This window comes from Xenopus laevis, chromosome 8S (genome assembly GCF_017654675.1).
Source record: "Xenopus laevis strain J_2021 chromosome 8S, Xenopus_laevis_v10.1, whole genome shotgun sequence".
In the NCBI taxonomy this organism is placed as follows: domain Eukaryota; kingdom Metazoa; phylum Chordata; class Amphibia; order Anura; family Pipidae; genus Xenopus; species Xenopus laevis.
The window spans coordinates 21,908,978-21,925,505 of record NC_054386.1 but is presented as its reverse complement, the minus strand read 5'-3'; the positions used below and the strand labels follow the sequence as shown (position 1 = coordinate 21,925,505).

At 40.0% G+C, this 16,528-nt stretch overlaps 1 protein-coding gene across 1 annotated transcript in view; it reads right to left on the bottom strand.

Annotated features, from left to right (window-relative positions):
* foxn3.S (forkhead box N3 S homeolog) overlaps positions 1-16,528 on the bottom strand; it is a gene marked incomplete at its 5' end in the record, with an annotated part of 68,395 nt that overhangs the window by 23,292 nt on the left and 28,575 nt on the right. Inside the window, 1 exon segment of the mRNA NM_001096709.1 lies at positions 6,349-6,413. Within this exon segment, the coding sequence (NP_001090178.1) occupies positions 6,349-6,413 (65 nt within the window).

Genomic DNA, 16,528 nt, shown 5'->3' with positions numbered 1-16,528 from the left:
GTAGTGATACGCAGTTAAAAAGAGTATTACTTTAGCAAAAAATCGGTATCGGGTCTGACCACACATCACTAAAAGGCAGCTGTTACAATTGATACAATAGTTGCTAATATTCCACAGATGCTGCTGAGAAATGTATCAACTAAATGTAGCAAATTGTAACAGTTCAGAATCTACTCCTGGATCACTGAGCTGCCAGACTGAAACATGAACATTAAACTTTAGGCTTCAATTTTGGAAAAACTATAAAAAAATATAAGCAATTGAAAAAAACTCTATTTCTGGTGAACAATCTGAAAACAAATAAAATGAAAAAAAAAAAAAAAAAATGTTTAGATGTGAACAACCCCTTTAAGGAGTATTATTCGGTTGAGAGGTGGATTGTTTAATAGTTGGTATCTCAGGGTGGCTAAGAAAGCATTCTCCATATCCTTTATAGTAAATGTCAGATACAACATTGACAAGCCTGTATCCATAAATAGAATTCATTCTCAAGGTCAGTGCAACAGAAATAATTGGATAAATATTGCTTGCAATGGAATTACTTGCCGAGAGTTTGCAAAGTCAATAGGTATCAGGCTGACACAGAATAAAATCCTGTAATTATGCTGTGTACAAACAATAATGAACACAATTTAAGATTAACAAAACATAACATTGAGCCTCTTTTACATACAACATAATCATTGGATTTTTAGTATTCCCCTCCATGGGCACCAAGTGAATCATTTCACAGCTTTCTGATGAAAATGGCTGCAGCAGAAAAATGATACGCACTTAACAGTTATCAATGTACATGATAACTAACCAAGCCAATTTTCATGTTAGCAGTTAATACAAAAATCTGGCCAACTATCTACAATGGAGCCTCTAAACTCTAGAGTCTAAACATTCACCTGAGGGGACAAATCCAGCCATTCGTTAACTGACCATGTATATGTTAAAAGGGTTAAGCACAGCTTTATAGAACAGCTTTAATTGAATGTATCATGGATCATTGGATAGAGCCCAAAATCATCCCACATCTAATTTCATTGTGTTAAAGTGATTATTATTAATTCATATGAATGCCTTTTCAGTCTAGAGCAGCTGCTAATTTAAAAATAAAAGAATATGTGTGAGAATCTAGCAAGAGAGAAAATTATGCAGCTTGCAGAGTTATTGGTGGATTTGTGGCTAAATAGTGCACAACACAAGTATATCATGCAATCAGATGACATGGTCTGTGAGCATTCCCTGAACACTGGCAGACATCCTTCTGACGATGATCCAATCAGACTGAGGAAGCACTCTCTTCTCCGCAGGTCCTTCTTGCAGTCTGTTTGTGTGTGACATACCACTGGCTGTTCATTTAATTAGTTCCACTCATTAGCTGAATTACCCTTTTTTGAGTTATCTCTAAGTAATTAACCATTCTAAAGACTTATGTAGTAGGAAGTTTGGCAACATCTAGATTTAGAGAATACATTATGATGTCGTTTTTCTTTCTAAATGACACTGTTTACACTGGAAATAATTCACTCTACCATGTAAAATTTCATTCCTGAACCAGCAAGTTTATTTTTTTTAGTTGTAATATTGGTGTGTAGGTGCCATCTCAGGTCATTTTGCCTGGTCATGTGCTTTCAGAGCCAGCATTTTAGGATGGAACTGCTTTCTGGCAGGCTGTTGTTTCTCTTACTCAATGTAACTGAATGTGTCACAGTGGGACCTGGATTTTACTATTGACAGCTGTTATGTATTTAGAGAGCTGCCATCTCCCTTTTCTGTTGTTAGGCTCCTGGGGGGGGGGGAGGGAGGGGTCATATCACACCAACTTGCAGTACAGCAGTAAAGAGTGACTGAAGTTATCAGAGCACAAGTCACATGACTGGGGCAACTGCAAAACTGACAATATGTCTAGCCCCATGTCAGATTTCAAAATTAAATATAAACAAATTGCTCTTTTGAGAAACAGATTTCAGTGCAGAATTCTGCTGGACTATTAACTGATGCATTTTGAAATTTTTCCCCTTCCCATGACCGTATCCCTTTAAGAACCATAGACCATTTTAAACCAGATTTAAAAATGATTTTGGATGCTTTTTCTACTGTGTATCCTGTGCTTAATGGGATACGGTCATGGTCTTTTAAAAATGCATCAGTTAATTGTGCACTGAAATCTGTTTTTTACATTAAATTTTGAAATCTGACATGGTGCTAGACATATTGTCCATTTCCCAGGTGCCCACAGTCATGTGACTTGTGCTCTGATAAACTTCAGTCACTCTTTACTGCTGCATTGCAAGTTGGAGTGATTTCACCCCCCCCAGCAGCCCATCAGCAGAACAAAGGGAAGGTAACCAGATAACAGCTGCTGTTGGATATAAGAACAGCACTGAACAGTAAAAATCCATGTCCCACTGCGACTTCTTCAGTTACATTGAGTAGGAGTAAAATAGCCTGTCAGAAAGCAGTTCCATGAATGGTGCAGTACAGGCTCTTTCTGAAAGCACATGGCCAGGCAAAATGACTTAAAAAGACTGCCCACACACCAAATAATTCACTTTACCTTTTAAAATTTAATTCCTAACCCAACAACTTATAATATTGGTGTGTGGGCAGTCTTTTTAAGTAAAAAATACTACACCATAAAAATCATGACAGAATCCCTTTAAATGGCTGCGCCCATGACTACACAGCTTGTTTATATAAACGATAGTAGTCTTTCTGAAGCAAACACACCTGTTTTACCAGTACAAAATTAGTAAAAACAATTGTTAAAATACTTTCATTCTTAGGTGTTCCTGTTCCTTTAAGGGGCAGTTTTACAATTAACTATAGAATACTGCAGTTTGAAGACAACCAACACATGTGCAATTGGTCTTTATTCTGCCTCTAGGTGCTAGGGTCAGTGATTGCAAGCTGAAAGCAATTTTATGTGGACACTGGACTGATATATTTTCTTATTACCATTGCTTATTTTTCTGTTCTTCAGGTCCGTTTCTGAGTCATACTTTGTTCTGCCATTCAAATGCCTGTTTTATAAGGTAGCCCTAGTAACCAGATAGCTGTTTAAACGTGTTTATATATATAAATCTCTACTTCTTTAACCTTCTCTCTCTCAAACAGGCACCACATTGCTATGCATCCCAGTCTCTATGGCAGCAAGAGGGTTAAAGGGCCATCACAATGTATCGACTGTGTTGTAGACACAAGGGATCACATTGCAGATAATAACATGTATACACACCTAGCATTTAAACAGCAGCATGGTTTGTTTTTACACACACCTCTTAGTTGCTCAGGAAACCAATCTGCGCCATTAAACTTTACCCTGTTTAGTTAGAAGGCGGGTGCAGATAGACTTGTACTTGAATGCTCAGTACACAACGCCAATAAAAGAGGGTTTAATTTAGCTTCTTCCTTACATCCTATGGCACTAGCACGGACATCTTTTGTTGTGCTGAGAGACAACAGAGAGCAGGAATAATCTGAGAGGGCCCTAAAACCAGGAGGAGCAGCCTCTAAAGGGCAGACAATGTTGCTATAAATGTAGGACTATACTTTCACAGTCCTACTGACCAGGATATTGCAATGAAAACCAATCTACTTTATGCACTGGATAATAAATTGGGAAATGCTTCAGATAATTGTGCATTTTATTATAAACAATTCCAAAGAAAAGAAAGTAGTGAGTATTTAATCAGTGACATGCTCACAAAGTGCAAGTTCAGCAATGTTAGACAAATCCATAATTTAAGGCAGGGCTGTCCAACTGGCGGCCCAGCGAGCCGGATATGGTCCCCCTTTCAAACAGTAAACTCCTGCATTGTTCACACCTGTAACAATTCTATTGTTCACACCCTAAAGCTCTGTACTGTTCACACTTTAGACCCATACTCAAACTGTCCACATTGTTTACCTGTTTACACCTCAGACAAACTACTGGAGGGACACCAGCATTGTGTCACTGTATGCAGCAGTGTCCATCTTAGAGTCCCTATAGGTTTCCCTGTCTCCTGCTGAATTCTGCCTTCCCTATGCCCCCTGTGTGTGCCATACTCTGCCTGCCCTATGCTCCCTGTGTGTGACATTCTCTGCCTGCCCTATGCTCCGTGTGTGACATACTCTGCCTGCCATATGCTCCCTGTGTGTGCCATACTCTGCCTGTCCTATGCTCCCTGTGTGCTATACTCTGCCTGCCCTATGCTCCCTGGGTGTGCCATACTCTGCCTGTCCTACTCTGTGGGACGTGAGCCTGGTAGGGTTTGTTCTGGGGGTTTGTGAGCATTTGGAAATTGTTGTAAGGGGCTCCTAAGGTGTTTAATCATATGCTGGGTGTGCTGTTTTGTCTACAGGGGAAGAGGCGGCATATAGTTTAAGGATATTTTAGCATTAGCATTTGCCACCAAAATCTTACATTTACAGGCCTTTAGGGTGCATCACCTTGGGTATGAAAGCCCCATATTTATGAAACCTCTCAGGGTGAAGACACACAGAGCTACTGGTAGCAACTACCTGCCATGCCTACAAAATAGACAACAGGGATAATCGGCTTTACTAAGACACTAAATGTGCTTTAGCAGAGGCAATTCTCAGTATTGTCTATGGCAGGGTATTTTGTTGCCACAAAAATTAGCTGTATAAGCTAAGTGTGTATTCACCCTAATGTAAAAGCTGTACACAAACTTACTCTTACTTACATTCCTGTATGCATTCACTTATATCAGTAGAGCAGGTAGGTGCATATTTTTAATTCACTTTACCATTAATGAACTGATGGTATCCGTCCACTGATGGAAACTCTGGCCTTTAGCTAGAAGTTGTTTGGGTACGGTTAGATCAGGGATCCCCAACCTTTTGAACCCGTGAGCAACATTCAGCAGAAAAAGGAGTTGGGGAGCAACATAAGCATGACAAATTTTCTTGGGGTGCCAAATAAGTGCTGTGATTGGTCATTTGGTAGCCCCTATGTGGATTGTCAACCTACATTGTGGCTCTGTTTGGCAGTACACCTGGTTTTTAGACAACCAAAACTTGCCTCCAAGCCTGGAATTCAAAAATAAGCACCTGCTTTGAGGCCACTGGGAGCAACATCCAAGGGGTTGGAGAGCAACATGTTGCTCACGAGCTACTGGTTGGGGATCACTGGGTTAGATCATCAAGTGCAGATAATGGTGACCGCATAATGCAATTTGGATTGCGACAATACAATTTATATTATGATGAACATCTGCAAGAGGTTGTCCACATAGCAAATAAACCCAGTCCAGCTATTACAGGATTGGACCAAACATATATGTATATGGTAAAACTGAAATGAATGACGCATGGCCAAACAAGCAGAGCAGAAGCAGAAGAAGGGTACAGTCACTGTCATTTCTAGGTCAGCAATGGAAGCATGACATGCCATTACTGCATTAACTTGTGCACTACAGGAATGGTAGGTGTCATGTTTTTTTACCAAGTTTTAAAAGTGTTGTATAATTTGTATTATATTGGAGGTTCAGATCTCAGCTATGTAGTTTATAATTACAATGAGTCTGTTTACATTGCTTCAACTAATCCTGCTTATCTCTTTAAGACATTCGAAGCAGCAGCTACTACATGTTTCTAAGCATTCAGATAATAAGAATTTGTTCCTGCTTAAGCTGCCCATAGACGCATAGATCCGATCGTATGAATCAAGGATTCAATATATTAGGTTCACATTGGCTTACGATAACCTGTAACAAATGTATTTTGTACATTCACTGTCAACTTTATACAATTGTACAAATGTGTGATGGTAATTTACTTATGTTTATTTCAAAACGACTGTAATGTTTTTGATAATATGTCAAATCCTGGTTCTCATATATATTGAATGTGTTTAAAAAGCAATAGAAATATTGATGGAAAAATAAAAGTTTATTGTTTATTGTATTATGGGAAAAAAGGACCACCAAATGGTACAAAACCAGATAACGTGTATTTTTGAAGAAAACGGATCCGCACACACAGATTGTTGCAGTCGGGGAGTATCCCCTTTTATTCGCCACCAAACATTCAACGTTTCGGGGGGGCACACCCTCCCTTCATCAGCTTCCTGATGAAGGGAGGGTGTGCCCCCCCGAAACGTTGAATGTTTGGTGGCAAATAAAAGGGGATACTCCCCGACTGCAACAATCTGTGTGTGCGGATCCGTTTTCTTCAAAAATACACGTTGTTTGGGTGGCCCGGCCGGGTCAACGGAAGGACGCACCACTACTGCAGGATTGGTGAATTGGAGGTGTGCGGTAGGAATCTAAAATCATTGCACAAAACCAGATAATACAGGAATCCTGTTGTACAGTTGGATTGTGACGCAATCCAGTAGTATTAACTTACCTTGGAGCAAGGCTCCATTCTTCTTAAAGAAGGTGCTTCCTGGCCAGAGGGGTGGGACTGGTGTGCTGCAGACAAACAGAAAGACTATTAAAAAAAAGTGTGTCTTACATACTAGAAGGTAACATTCTGACATAAAATTCCTGATAAACAAGTTCAAATTATGGCCACAGTTATTAATATGAAGGACTTTTCCAGCACCAACATATTTCACAGTGCTGTACAATCAATGGGGGGGGGGTACATATGTGTCATTCACCAATAAATAATTTTTCATATGTTGGAAAATGTAATTTTCTAAGCAAATTTGCTATTGGGCTCTTTTTTTATTTTTGAAAACGGTTGCCTTTTTGCCTGCCGGGTGGAAAGTAGGAGAAAGCCAGAAGGGGAAGACGAATAATTAAATAATGTAAAGTTTTGAAAGGGCACCTGTTACCAAAATTTATAATTTCCAACCAAAGGTGCGAGCTAATAAATATAAATCTTTATTTTGTTTTCTATTATGACTTAATACATATATATGACATAATACATTCTCCCTGCTTTTTGTACGGTAAGGTGTTGGAAAGAAACAATAAAAACAAGTAACTTTTTTTTTTTTAAATGTCCCCCCGCCAGCGCTAGGCCACCCGCACCGGGAGGGAGCTCCCAGTTGGAGCGGCCATGTTGGGGCACACACATAATGAGCAAATGCTGCAATTTGCTTATTATTTGCATGCGCCTGACGTCAGAAGTGCACTATGCACATGCCCTGTGACCAACATGGCTGCTCGCACGGGGAGCTACCCAAAAACCTTAGACCAGGGGCCCACCATAAAACCTTAGACCATGGGCCCACTCTCAGTACTAATATTCTTCCTCTCCTCATTCAACCTCTATTCTCCTAGTCTGTTTTCTTTACATACTATAGCTTTGTTCTCATAGAACCGACACCTGGGCCCACCGGGAGTTTTCCTGGTATCCCGGTGGGCCAGTCCAACACTGCTTTTGTTACTGGGAGTTGCTGAAATTGTAGTTCTGTGAAAAGACTTGGTTTTAGGAGAACCACAGTAGAACTCATGCATTTGTAGTTAGCCTAAGCCCACTGTATGGCAATAACATCATTATGAAAATGTTCATGTGAAAATTAGAGGCATTACCATTTTTCCCATACTGTACTCTTTGCTCATAAAAACATTTCCCTACAGAAACACAATCTTCAACTGATGACATTTTAACCCCCTTTCCACCGTGTTTTATGACCTTCTTAAAAATCAAAATAGAAAACTGTGTAAAGCAACCTCTTCAAAGACACTTCACCGGATTTAAGGACTATTCTCTGGCATGCGAGTCATTCATGAAAGGGCACTTTACATCTCTTACACGCATTCGTCTTCTTCATGCCTTCTAAGAAAATAAAAAGCAAGAGAGGCTAAAGCAGCACAAACCATGCCGTCTGTATCCCCCTGTGTGCTGTTCACAACCAGCACGACCAAAGCTTCAGCTTAGCTGGGGAAATACCACTACAAACCAATTATACCTACCCAAGCGCAGATCATATAATACAAATGCAGAAAATAGTATGGCACACATTCAGATGATACCAGATTTACTCAGAAAATGTGATCCTTTAAGGAAACTGACACAACATATTCAAAAGCTATAAGAGGAATGGTGGTATTACAACAGACTGGTTTTATTTGTTATCTTGAAAGAATCAAACCAAGATTAAAGGAGAAGGGAAGGCTCTATTTACTTGGCGGTGCCCAAAGTTAGGCACCCCCAAGTGATTGTATCTACTTACCTAACACTCCGGGCCGGTGCTCCTATCAGCAGAAAACTGCACCGAAATTTGAAGAAGGAAGCCGATTGCTCCATGGTGCTCGCTGAACCCCCGGATTGGTGCAGTTTTCTCCTGAAAGGAGCACTGGACCGGGGTGTGAGTTAAGAAAATATAATCACTTGGGAGTGTCTAACTTTTGGCACCCACAATTATATATACACCTTTCCTTCTCCTTTAAGTGCAATGGCACACAGTGCTGCTGCAACACTGTGAATGCATGCAAGACTTGGGTCAAAATAGAGAAGTCAAACAAAAACTCGAGCAGGTCAGTATTCACAGACAGCTTCTCTCATTACTCAAAATTTGCAACTGCGTTAAGCTGGCCATACAAGGGCAGATTTTGGCTGACATCATAGTCATATCGGCAACCTATTAGCCTATGTATGTAGCCCAAAACAATGCTTGTTTTCTGATTGAAGCTTTACAGATATATATTGGCCCAGGCTCAAAAACCTGTTGGACAGAAAGAGAATTGGGACAAGTCTGCATGGACCACACTTGTTATCAGATTGTTGGCATGGGAGCAAAACAATCAGATAAGTTCCGTTTGAGCCAACACCACAGTCCTCACTTAAAAGGAAAGGATGTTTCAAGTTTGTTTGTCCTTTTGTTTCAGACATGTGCAAAAAGTTGCATCTAATACTAATAAAATGGCTATAATGGTGTTGGTCTCCAGGCTTCTACGGATCAAATAGGTCTAAAGCTGGCCATAGACCCAAAGATCCAATTGTACGAATCAAGGATTCATACGATTTTCGGACCGTGTGGGGAGAGTCCCGACATTTTTTGTCCCAAGGAGATCGGTCGTTTGGTCGATCAGCCAAATTTCTGTCGGTTGCCGTTAATTTCTCTGCATGTATTGACGATCAGACGATTTTCAGTGGGAGACTGTCACCAGCTTTGTCGGACATAACTTTCGTACAATTGCTGTCAGGGGTAGGACATCGGCTGATCTGTTCTTTTACCACTTTATTTGATCTGAATGGTTAGTGGCAGGTCAGGAGATGGGAAAGTCTGATTGTTCAAGGACTCGAACAATCAGATCTTTGCATCTATGGCCATCTTAATTACTAGTTTTTTTATGGTTTGTATGAACTGTGAAAAAGACACACTGCCACTTCCACAGACATGACTGTATTCACAAAGTACCAACATCACCCACTAAAGATATACAGGTATAGGATCCATTATCGGGAAACCTGTCATCCAAAAAGCTCCGTAATTATGGAACTTTGTACTTGATCCAAACTAAAAAATAATTAATCTTTCAACATCCTATTAATCTTATTTAATGTTTACATGATGGTATGGAGATCCAAATTATGGAAATACCAGTAATGAGGGAACAGCCCAGATCCCAAGCATTCTGGATAACAGGTTCTATACCTGCACTCCCAGGTTTGGGGATTGTCCTAATGAGATTCCATTGACTCTCTATATGTAGTTTTCCTCTATAAAAAAAATTAAATAAGGAAACACCACATAACACAAGATCCTTTAGCTTTGATGTGGCTTCTGTAACAAGATTCTTACAAAGCATGTTTTACTTGATGATCTTGATGTTTGTTTTGAAATATGGAGAGATCATAGGTCATTATAAATATTCTCAGTCGCTGCTCTGCATGGCCCAGGCTCAGGAATGTGCATTGATTGCTGCTGCCCAAGTAATCTCCATCCAGTGCCTAAAACTACACAACTTTACTTCTTTCATCCTCCCACTATATTTTTTGCTGGTATAACAACCTTAATTAAAAAATACATTCACATACAGATAGCTAGGTATAGATGCACAAAGATTAATATGAAGGACATTTTTATAGTGCACTCTTTATAAAACCATAGTTTTGAGGGGCAAATTGGAGAAAAAGCGTGTAGTAAATTACACCCAATGCTATTGTCAAAATAAACAAATTGTTTTTACACTTGCTGCCCACATCTTAATAGCATCTAATATCACAATTACCAGTTGCTTAGTTACAGTCAACAATGGCTGCTCTGAAACCGAGAAACGCTGGAAGCGAAATATGTCCTGGGAAGACGTTCATTTGAAGGTTAATGCTTGTAGCTGTTTTTTAAATGTAAGCTGATGAGTGACAAAAGGGCTTCTAGTGATATCCAGTTACCTCATACAGGTTTGTGTACCACAGACTATGCTGTAGTGGACAGAAAACTGATTTGATCTTAAAGGGAAAGTAAAGTCTAAAATAGAATAAGGCTAGAAATGCTGTATTTTGTATACTAAACATGAACTTACTGCACCAGAAGCCTAATCAAACAAATGCTTTCAAAGTTGGCCACAGGGGGTCACCATTTTATAACTTTGTTAAACATCTTTGCAAGACCAAGGCTGTGCACATGCTCAGTGTGGTCAAGGCTGCTGCTTAAGGATCGTCTTAAATTATCAAAACAGCACAAGTCAATTAATATCTGCCAGAAGCCGATACATCAAGACTGATTAATATCAGAATAGGCAGACTGCACTGAGTCCTGTGTTTTCATGTAATCTAATGTGGATTTAATACAAACTTTCTCCAACTCTACAAATCCCAGTTTATCTGTTTAAATCTGGCTCCATGATCTTTGTCCCTGCAGCTGGAGTTGGAAATAGTAAAGGGGATGTAAAGGCAAAAATAAAATCCTATACAAATCTCTACACAGCTGCCGCCGACTGCTCTACAGGGAAACAAACAAAGCTGCTGAGTTCTGAATGGCTGGGAACGCGGGGGCTCCCCCTGCTGTTCATAAGTATGAATGTTTCCCTGCAGAGCAGTTTAAATCGCTTTAAGTCTTGAATATTCGTGTTACTGTGAATGAGTAAAGTTTCTGTTTGTAAAAATGTAACCGTTCAATCCCCCAAATAATTTCCAAGTGCAGCCAGCTGATCGTCTCCTTTCGAAATACAGTGTATATGCTTATTTACTAACAGCAGGCACATTTCAAGATAAGCAGTAACCAATCAGTGATTAGATCAGTTCCGCAACTTTTGCAAGCTACAATAAAATCAATGAAACTTGAATGGTTTTCTTATGTTGGGCCTATCCATCAATGCAAGAACTAAAGTAGACTTACTAAACTGTCCTTATCTATACCTATAATCTGATCTACAACTCACAGAATCCCCAGTCAGACCACTAATGCAGGACATTGCAGTTCCCAGAGAGCTGTGAGGCTGATATTCCTGCTGTATGCTCTTTGAAGAAAAGTAATACATTTGCTGGTGTTTACGAGTGAAAACCAAAGGTTCATTCTGCATGGCAAAACGTTTACAAGACTTACAGTGAATGAATGCTTCCAGGTTTCATTACCATCAGTAATATGCAAGAACTGACTAGCCATTCAGAGTTTGATCCAAGTGTAAATGCCCTGTCAAAAAAAGGTCTAATGCGAACTCTTTTCATTTCTATAAATAAGCCCTATAGTGAAAATGTAAATCCCAGATGATTAATAATATACACACATTGTTATTATACAGTGAAACCTCGATTTTAAGTACCCTGATTTTAAGTTTTCCCACATTTTAAATTTTTTTATTTGTGGTCCCACCAATTCATAATGCATTTCCCTGATTTTAAGTTATGGTTTCCTGGATATTGCATCAAAATTTTGTTCTGATGTACCCAAAAACTGCTTTTTCCCCTCTATGAATGTGATTATTTGTAGGGATGAACTGAATCCAGGATTCGGTACGGGATTCGGCCTTTTTCAGCAGGATTCGGATTTGGCCTTTTTCAGCAGGATACAGACTTTTTCAGCAGGATTCGTCCAAATCCTTCCGCCCAGCCGAACCCGAATTTACATATGCAGATTCGGCCGAATCTTTTGCGAAGGATTCGGTGGTTCGGCTGAATCCAAAATAGTGGATTCGGTGCATCCTTAATTATTTGTGAAATTAAAAGGTTTAAAATACTAACCAGATGTATAATTTGCCATGGTTCTGCCTCTAAATGGTCAATTCCAATTAGTCTGCCCCTTATACAGACCTGCACTTGCCCCTATAGTGTAACATTAACACAGTAAATATTGTATCTCAAAGTAAAACAGACTCCTGTGCTTATATCCTTTCAGTACTTGAAGAAAAAGTTACTTTGACAGATTTCCCTGATTTTACATTGCTTACACTCTCAGGTCCCTATCAAATTCACACACAGTGGGGCTAATTTAGTCAGGAGCCAATTAACCTACCAGTAGTTTTTTGGAGTGCAATATGTCTACAGTCGCCAGGTTTATCCCTCCGTACCAATAAAAATCTGTAGATGTGACTCCCTGCCTGGTGTTTTGCTCAATTATCACAATCTACATTATCTGAAGCCAATTTTGCAATTTATTTGGTCTACATGTCACTGTGTCAGCACATTGGCCCTGGTCTGTATCATAAACCTTACTGCAGTCATTAATGGTTTTGTATGTATGTGACCCTCCATATTTACATTCTGGCATAAACAAATGCCTATATGCAGCAGTCTATAGCAAAGGATGTATTGTATAGAGCCCAGATTAAGGTTAGAGGTGGCAGATTTCCATTGTGCAGTGAAAGCATGAGGAAGACATTGCAGAGGGGCTGTAAGCAGTGATTGGTGTGGGAGCTGCAGTTTCTGCTTGTCAGGCACATGGTTTGCATCTGTTGCAATAGTGGTATGCATCTCTATGGAGACCAGCAACTCTGGAACATAAGGGTGACCGATCCTTTATACCCCCCCAAACAGGCTTAGGAAGGAGCAGCTTTAGAACCATTTATTTGACAACAGAGACATTATATAGATTGGGACTTTTCTTAAAGCTGGGAAAACTCAAGTACTAGATCATTTTATTGTAGTGACGAATATAAAGGGTTCATTTTTTTTTTGCAGCAAAAATATTGTTCTACTTCAGCTCAGTGAATTCAAGCAGTCAATACAGCTTTGATATTTTAACACCCAAGTATTTACCGGGGACAGATTTCTCCTCTGCTTAAGGGAACAGATTTTCCTGGTTTTGGGCCAAAAGTACTCCAACGTGCACTGCGGTTTCCCAATGAAGTGAACAGGAACTTCAGGATGTGGTCACAGTCATTTTTAAGATAACTAAAAAAAAGCTCTCTGTGTATCATAAGCCAATACAAATTAAAGTGGTACATTGACTTAAGTATCAACAAACCAAAATCTTTAGTTAGCCTGCAGTAATTGATTGGGAGACAAAGGGGTTCCAAACACGGCATGAGCCACTGAGAACCTGGATTTAAAGGACAATGACACAGGGGAAGATTTGTTAAAGGGGAACTCCGGCGTCTGAACCAGAATTTGATAAAGAGACCCACATAACACAGAAACCCCTAATATACCTATCAAAGTTACCGGTTTCATCAAAAAATATGAAAAAAATGCCATTTTCTATGCTGAAATCCAGCTGTTTAACAGTTCTCTTTCTGCATCATTTGAAATCCTGGCAGGGAAGGAGGGACTAAACACTGATGTTACAAATTGTAACAACTTCTCCCCAGCTTACAGACAGCATGCAGGAACTACATAACCCACAATGCATTGCACTATGATGTTCCTTTCCTTATTGAAATCACGTGTGCAGGGAATTGTGGGGTTTGGAGGATGCGGGCTAAAAATCATGAAAAGTCTGCATATTTTTTTAACTGATGTATATTGAAAAGTTGCTTTAAATTAGGTTTACTTTTTAAAAAGTTTAAGTTATGCTTGTGTGGAGTTCCCTTTTAAACGTCAAGTCCCCACCCAAAATGCTTTGCCATTCGCTAATTTAGTAATTGCTGCAAGTAAATTACAATCTCCCCATGTGTCATTGCCTAAATGAGCAAAGCCAAAAAAGGACAAATATATATAGTGAATAAAGTACCCCCTCTTGTAAAATATAAGGATATTATAAGTTACCGAGGAGTTTCATGACCATATAAAAACACGAGGCCGAAGGCCGAGTGTTTTTATACAGGTCATGGAACTCCAAGGTAACTTCTAATATCCTCATATTTTGCAACTGGGGGTACTTTATTTATTATAATACACAAATTTCAGTGAGTCATGTGACAGAAATGACATCAGAACTCACCGTTTATAACTGATGACATCAGAACTCACCGTTTATAAGAATATAATTTACAGGATATTCATGGCTTTTGTGTATTATATCTAGATATACACATTCCAAAACACCAGCAACACTGGGATTCTGAGCAAAACAAAAACATAGTATTTACGTGAGCATATACATCTGTATATGCTCACATAAATATAATGTATTTGTTTTCAGGTCAGGTTTTTAAAAAGTTCACCAAAAAGAGACTTTTCCCAATTACTTTCGATTTCCTTTTTATGAACATTTTTCTAATATTTTCGTTTAAAATTTAATTATTCACCTTTTTATGTCTTTCTAAAGCAGCTCTGGGGGGAAATGTTCTATATACATTAGTTGATGCATTTTTAATCTTTGGCCCTGCTGACCAGAATTCTGGAGTTTCATTAAAGGCAGCTGTTAGATTTAGTTGCTAATATTTCACAGATGCTGCTGAGAAATGTATCAACTAATGTAGTAAATTGTAAGGGTCAGGGCACACGCTCAGATTCAGGGAGAACTCCTCCTCTTTGGGGGGGACTAATCTCCCCGAACTTTACAATGTAAATCGCCGGCAGGGTGGCACTCGGAGCACTTCATTTTCCGGAGTCGCCCAAAGTTGCTTCACAAGGAAACTTCGGGCAACTTTGGAAAACGAATTGCTCCGAGTGCCGATATACATTTTAGCTGGCGGGAAGGCAGTTTGCAGTTCTAGTCGCCCCGAAGAAGAAGAGACTTGTCACCGGCAACTAATCTCACCGAAACTGTGCCCTGACTCTTTAAGTTCAGAATATGCACCTGCATTAGTAGCTTCCACACTAAAACACCACAAGGAGGACCACTGAACTTTAATTCTGTAAAAACAGCCAAAAATTTGGGAAAGAAAGTGACAGGTACATTGTGTGATATTCTGGCACAGGCCTATGACCAGGGTACATTGCCTCCATCATTTAGTAATGCCTTAATTGTTTTGATACATAAAGAGGGGAAAGATGTGGAATCCTGTGGGTCGTACCGTCCAATATCCCTTCTCAATGTAGATGCTAAGATCCTAGCGAAAGTGTTGGCTATCAGGCTCAAGCTGGTTATCACCGAATTGGTGGATCCTGATCAGACGGGTTTTATGCCTGATCGCGCTACGGATGTAAATCTAAGGAGGCTTTACTTTAATTTGCAGGTCCCACATGACAATGTAGGTTCCAGGGTGATACTGTCGCTTGATTCAGAAAAAGCCTTCGATTCTATTGAATGGGCTTATCTATGGGGAATCATGAGGCAATATGGGTTTGGGGACCGGTATATTCAGTGGGTCAAACTCCTCTACCAAAATCCAACGGCCCAAGTACAGGTTAATGATTTTATAACTGATAATTTTCAGCTAGGACGGGGGACCCGACAGGGGTGCCCTCTGTCCCCCCTTCTCTTTGCGCTGGCTATTGAACCACTGGCCATACAGATCAGAACTTCACCGCAGATTAAAGGGCTCAAATATGGCGACATTGAGGAAAAAATCTCTTTATACGCGGATGATGTATTGTTATACTTAGCTGACACGGGTCCTTCTTTGGTAGGGGTACTAGACTTGTTTGATACCTTTACTAAATATGCCGGTTTACGCATCAACTGGGCAAGTCTGTAGTTTTCCCTCTAGAACAAGACCTGGACCCTGGTCTGGCAGCTGACCACAGACTGCAATGGGTCACTACCTTCAAGTATCTGGGGATCGACATCCATAGGGACTTAGAGCAATTTGTACCCCCAAAACATTTCCCCTATCACTAGACAGCTCACATCAGCATTGATATCCTGGAGCTCACTTCCCCTTACCCTCTGGGGCAGAACTAACGTAATCAAAATGATCTTTCTACCAAAGTACCTATATGTCCTGCATAATTCACCGTTGAGCATAGCTAAAGATACCTTAGACTCTATACAAGCCCTGATTAGACCCTTTCTATGGGGTAATAAAGTCCCGAGAGTGTAGCAGAACACGTTAATGGCACCGTATGATAGAGGGGGACTAGGTTTGCCCAATCTTTATGCTTACTATCTGGCAGCCCAGCTGGCTTACATTAATTGGTGGCTAACACAGGACCTGGAAAATCCCAATGTAATTCTGCAAGCCAAATATGTGGGCTCTCTGGAGGCTCTACGGAACTGTGTTTTTAGAAAAGAGAAGGATATTCCACACCTTCCACCTTGTATGAAAGCTCCCTGGTTAGCGTGGGTGGCAGTACTGAAACTAACCCGAACCAAACCCCCAATTGTATCCTCAGCACTTCCCTTGTGGGGAAATTCCCATTTGCACCA